Raw genomic sequence first — 5381 nt, 5'->3', positions numbered from 1 at the left:
GAGTTTTTCCAAGAGAATAAAATCACTCTTTTGGACCATCCTGCATGTTCCCCGGATCTAAACCCAACTGAGAACATTTGGGGATGGATGGCAGGGGAAGTTTACAAAAATGGACATCAGTTCCAGACAGTGGATGCCCTTCGTGAAGCCATCTTCAACACTTGGAGCAACGTTCCCACTAGCCTCCTGGAAACACTGGCATCAAGCATGACTAAACCATTGTTTGAAGTCATCAACAAGAATGGTGGAGCTACTCATTACTGAGTACTTTTTTGATTTCTGTTTTGGGGGTTTTCAGGGTTTTTTGAGCTATGGTCTTAAACTTGATCAGCTGAAAAGAATCATGTTTGAGTGTAAATACAGTTTTCAGAAAATTCCCTGCTCAAAAGTTCTTGTCTCTTGCACTGATTTCTTCCTTTAACATTGTGAAGCTCTACTTAGAACCTTCTTAAGATCCAATAGTGCAAAATGCAAATTCTTGCACTTTTTTGACTGGTCTTAAGATTTTGATCAGGAGTGTATTTGCCAATGCATCCTCCAGCTTGTGATGTTCCCGTGAGTTCACTAACCAACAACTATTTGGTCACTAGTTAAAGCAGTCCATTATAGCAAAACCTTCCTAAAATAATTATGTAACTCAATTTTGCCAACTAAGAACTTGAGCGATTATTTTAGGACAGTGATAATAGTTGTCTACCTGTTGGTTGTTTTTCACAGGAGCTACTGAGAGAAGCTAGCGTGTCAAGATAGTCATAGTTAACCATTTTGTTCGAGCTTGATTCATGCAGTTTTTCCCTTGAGAAGTATTCCACCTATTTTATCACGTTTCCACTACAAGACACTTGCTTTTATTGTTCTCGCAGTCGTATTCAAAGAAATCCTAAAGTGGACGTTGCTGCTTTCTCCCAACTTTTGTTSTTGTCATTTAGCAGACGATGCTGAGCAGCAGATTGTAAACAAGTGTTGTTACAGACCATGAGGTGCCATAAGCTCCCCACAGCTAATGTGGAAAAAAGAAAGAAAAAAAACTGACAAACAATAAAACTAAGGATATTATATCTATAATTTCAGTTAGTTTTATAAAAAGAATATACATATATATTAGTTGTCGTTTTTTCATTTTATTACAGTTTTTATTTATTTTAGTTAACTAAAATGTTTTTCAATTTCAGTTTTTATTATTTAGTTAGTTTTAGTTAACTATATTAACCCTGTCTTTATTAGTCTGTTAGTAAAATATCTCGTGAACCACTTGGTGTATTTAAACCAACCTTAGAAAGTCCTTCTTGGATTAAGTTTTGGAGTCGACTTGATTCAAGATGGCGGCTGCAGCTAATCAACAGCAAACACAAAAATGTCTCTAACCTGGGGTGGTTTACAGATATCGAGGTAATACTTTGTGTGGTAGTAGCTCAAAGTCGCTCCCAACATGTGCTTTGATCTCAGTTTAAAACAAGTTTTAAATAAAATRAATCTGACTGATCCCACAGGTGCATGCTGAACACTGTGGACGGCCCCTCTGAGTCTGTGGAGGATTACCTGTGTGACCCAGAGGAGATGCCCCTGGGGGCCAGGGAGAGCCGGCTGCCCTGCCCGGAGGACTGCGTCCTGAACGACTGGGGCCCCTGGAGCCGCTGCAGCATGGTGAGAGCCTGGAGCCGGATCGGGAAGCGCCCGGCGTAGATCGGATCTGAGAAAGAGAACGAAGCCCACCGAGATTTATCTTGATATCTTCTCCTCGTCACAAACATCGTCCCCCGAGGCTCGGAGAACGCAAAGCTTCTGCGAGCGACGCGTGAATCTCTGTCAACAGGTTATTTCTCGTCTGCAGGGGAGGATTAAAGGAGATACATGAAGTGGGAAGCAGGAGAAAATGGCTTCTGTATCACCTATATTACACTGTGTTCAGTGTGCGTTCAGCAGGGAGGGAGGATGATTTATGATGAAGAGACACAACTTTCCAACTCGCATTTAATGAAGCACACACCTGCATGTAGGCCAGAAATAATCTGCCCCGTTTGGGAACATCATTTGGCAGACGGCCACAAAAATGAAAAATAATTATCTCCATTAGATAAAATACTGAAAGCTAAAAGGCTTTTGTCTCAGAAACGTTCATTTTGTTGCAGATGATAAAAGAACAAAAACTTTCAAATTATATTTTAAGAAACTCTCTGATAAACTGGACTGCTGCATTCAACTTACAAAACCAGTAAGTTTATTGTTGTTATTATTACACAAACAAATAACAGATTTATGTTTCTTCCATTTAAACACTGTAGCAACTTGTTGCCTAATGTGGGCAACTTATGAACAAGGCTCAACCCGACAGACGAGAAAATAAAATTTGTTACACTTTTGAATTTTAAGGTTTGTGTTGGTCAGAAATCTCCAACTTTCTGAGTCAAACTTAACTTCGGGGGCATTTCGGTTCATTTTTCCCGATTTGGAATTTGAAAACTGAGCGTTGTTTGAGATGTGCAGGAGTGATGGATGGGTGTCCATCAGGGAGCAGCTCTGGGCCCCTTTCTGTTTGTGATGGACAGGTTGTCAGATGAAGTCGAGGGAAGAGTTCACGTGAACTGCGATGTTTGCAGGAGACATCTGTGCATTAACAGATCGATACGTTCTACATTCTTTCTTTTTTAAATTCTTATTTCAGTGTTGGGGTTTTCAGAAACGTGTAGTTTCTGCTCCCCGCTTCCAGTAAGAACTTCATGTTCTCGGCATCTCTCCCTGCAGCACCTGGGCCATTGTTAATCACACCCCATTCTCTAGTCCTGCTTGACACGCCAACTTCCCACTGTTCCACTCTCAACATGAAGCCTGCAGTGGCACCAGCGAGACTTTGCACATGTTTTATTCATGGCGCCGGCAAGGGAGCCATTCAGAAGGCTGTCAGTTTCTTCCGGTGTTCTTCTCGCTTCAAACCGAGAGCACCAACGCTTCCACCAATCTGGCTGGAATTTCTTTTTTCAGCTCTGCACATCCTTTCTTTCAGGGGAAAACATCCAATTAAGCATTTTATTTATTTATTTGTAATTTTTTCAGGCCAAAGTTCACCTAAAATGAGATCACTTAGAAACCTTAAACAAGCTGAGAAATATCTGTACATTGTTTTTACATAATAATGATTTTTTTTTTTTTACTACATTGTGTCTTTTTTTAGCCCTGCACCAGAAACAACAGTCGGGCGCGGGCAGCGTACACCCTGCGGTACCCCACGGTGGGGAGGCAGTGCCCAGAGACGACCGACAGAGAGCCCTGCCGTCTGAATCTCAACTGTTTCAACTACTTCTACAACATCACAGGTAGAGAAACTGCAGCATGAAAGTGCTGCGGAGTCTTGAACATGAAACCCAGACAGGCGTGTTTCTCCTGAGAGCAGCAGGGCTGCTGCAGCTTCATGTTCGGTGTTTCACATCGGTTTCTTCTTTTTCTTTTAAGCTCTAGTCCGAACCATGACCACATCAAACCAAAGCTGGTCAAATAAAAGCTTTAAAACTTGCTGCAGCCTCAAATACAAACTGAGTTTCTTTATGGGGATGTTTTAAACAGAGAAGTGAGTTATACAAACATTTTCTTTTTTATCATTTTTGCTAGTTTAGGTAAAAAAAAGAACTGTAAAAATGTGCTCAAAGTAGGGTTGGGCGATATTGGCAAAAGAATTAATCACGATTAATTGTGGTATTTAGCCGACAATGATTAATTTGACGATTAATCCTCTGGAGTCCCTGGACGCCCTTATGTCCTGGTCACATGACCAATTTAGTGGGAAAGATTTGCTCTTCGTAAAAATCTTTTCCAAATTGTGTCAAAATCAGACTTCAGGCTATACTTCAAATTTTAAATTGTGTTGATAGATAAATAAATTACAGAACTTTTGTTTAAATGTTCGTCACATTTGAAGCGGAGAGGAGCACCAAGCGGACCGACCGGGGAAATATCCAGTCAGTCTGCCTGGTGGCATTAATCGTATTAATCGTCAAGTGTCAAAAAATAATCGATTAATGTTTTTCTGACGATTAATTGCACATGATATGATTATGCCCAACCCTAGCTCAAAGCAGCTTTTTGCAAGCTATTTTTGATTAAAAAAATGTTAWTTTAAACTTTTCTGCTGATTGTTTTCTCAGACTTTTTTCTTCACATCCATGCAGCTCATTAAAACCCGCCATGTTTCAGCAACACTTCTTGCTTTTTGCCTGTGATTACAGGTTTTACAGTGTTAATTAAGAGCAGTGCTTTTTCTGTGGTTATGTAATCGTCTGAGTCTGTGTGTGATCATTTGTCTGTCAGCAAAATATCTCAACAACAACGACACTCAAAATAATCACAGTGTGTTTTTATGGCCAGCACAGATAAGAGACCTTAGCTGATATAAATGTCATTTCTGCAGATTTTGAGCTGAATGTGGTGTGGTAGTAGCTGAGAGTTATCCCAAGCACTGAGTTCAAACAGTTTGTATCAGATCTTTGACATGCAGGATGACGGGTGATGTTCCTTCTATCAAACAACAGAACTTCCTGTTACTTAAATTAAAACTCAAACGATCACCAGAAACATTTAAGCTGACAGTTTTCTCAAGCTGCAGATCTTCATATCAGCTCAACAAAGGCTGATTGTTTCTGTTTTTATTTCTGTCCTAAAACTGTCAAACTTTTTAAACAATTCAACAAAAGTTTWAAAAAAAGAACCGTGATTCGAGTTTCATCAGAAATTGTTTTATAAATTGCATAATCTGACTTATTCAAGCAGCAGCAGCAGCAGCAGCATCCCTCCTGACATCATTTACAGTGTCTGCAAAAAGTATTTATCCTCAGTAATAATCTAGCTGTGAGTAGTGAGGGCTACCAGCAAGCAAGAAACATCATGAAGACCAAGGAATTCTCCACACAATAAATAAATCCTGAACATCACATGGAGCTCCAATAAATCCATCATCAGGAGATGAAATGAATCAAAACTGCCAGGAGAGGCTCATCCAGACAAAGTGTTTAAGCAGGCAAAGTATATTTACGGTATTGAAGAAAAAACAAACTTTTTTAGTTTGCTCCCAGAATCTGAACCAGAATCTGAATCAGAACCTGAACGAAGCTGCTGAAGCCAGGTGAGACCAAACTTCAAGGACACCATGGCTGCATCCTTCAAAGAAAACAGAATTTGTTGGCTGATTACATCACAGCGAAGCATCAAAGACTGTCTAAATCTGAAGGATCCTCCAAATCCGTCCTCCTTTTCCCCGGATTTAAGGGATGGGTCCGATGTTTCCTTCACAGCCCACCCTATAAGCTGAAGGTTAGACCGTCCAAATTCACAGTCCTGGTCTTCATGGTCAACAAAGTAAAAGGTTATACTTGTTCTGTTACTTACTGCAGTGT

The 5381-nt window shown here is 40.2% G+C and overlaps 1 protein-coding gene across 1 annotated transcript in view; it reads left to right on the top strand.

Annotated features, from left to right (window-relative positions):
* The window catches only part of thsd7ab (thrombospondin, type I, domain containing 7Ab), a gene marked incomplete at its 5' end in the record, with an annotated part of 51309 nt that overhangs the window by 1980 nt on the left and 43948 nt on the right, over positions 1 to 5381 (top strand). Inside the window, 2 exon segments of the mRNA XM_014016412.1 lie at positions 1491 to 1644; positions 3170 to 3311. Of these exon segments, the coding sequence (XP_013871866.1) occupies positions 1491 to 1644; positions 3170 to 3311 (296 nt within the window).

Source organism: Austrofundulus limnaeus, unplaced genomic scaffold, assembly GCF_001266775.1.
Source record: "Austrofundulus limnaeus strain Quisiro unplaced genomic scaffold, Austrofundulus_limnaeus-1.0 Scaffold144, whole genome shotgun sequence".
NCBI classification, from domain to species: Eukaryota; Metazoa; Chordata; class Actinopteri; order Cyprinodontiformes; family Rivulidae; genus Austrofundulus; species Austrofundulus limnaeus.
The sequence above is the reverse complement of the archived record's forward strand: the minus strand, read 5'-3'. Positions and strand labels throughout refer to the sequence as shown.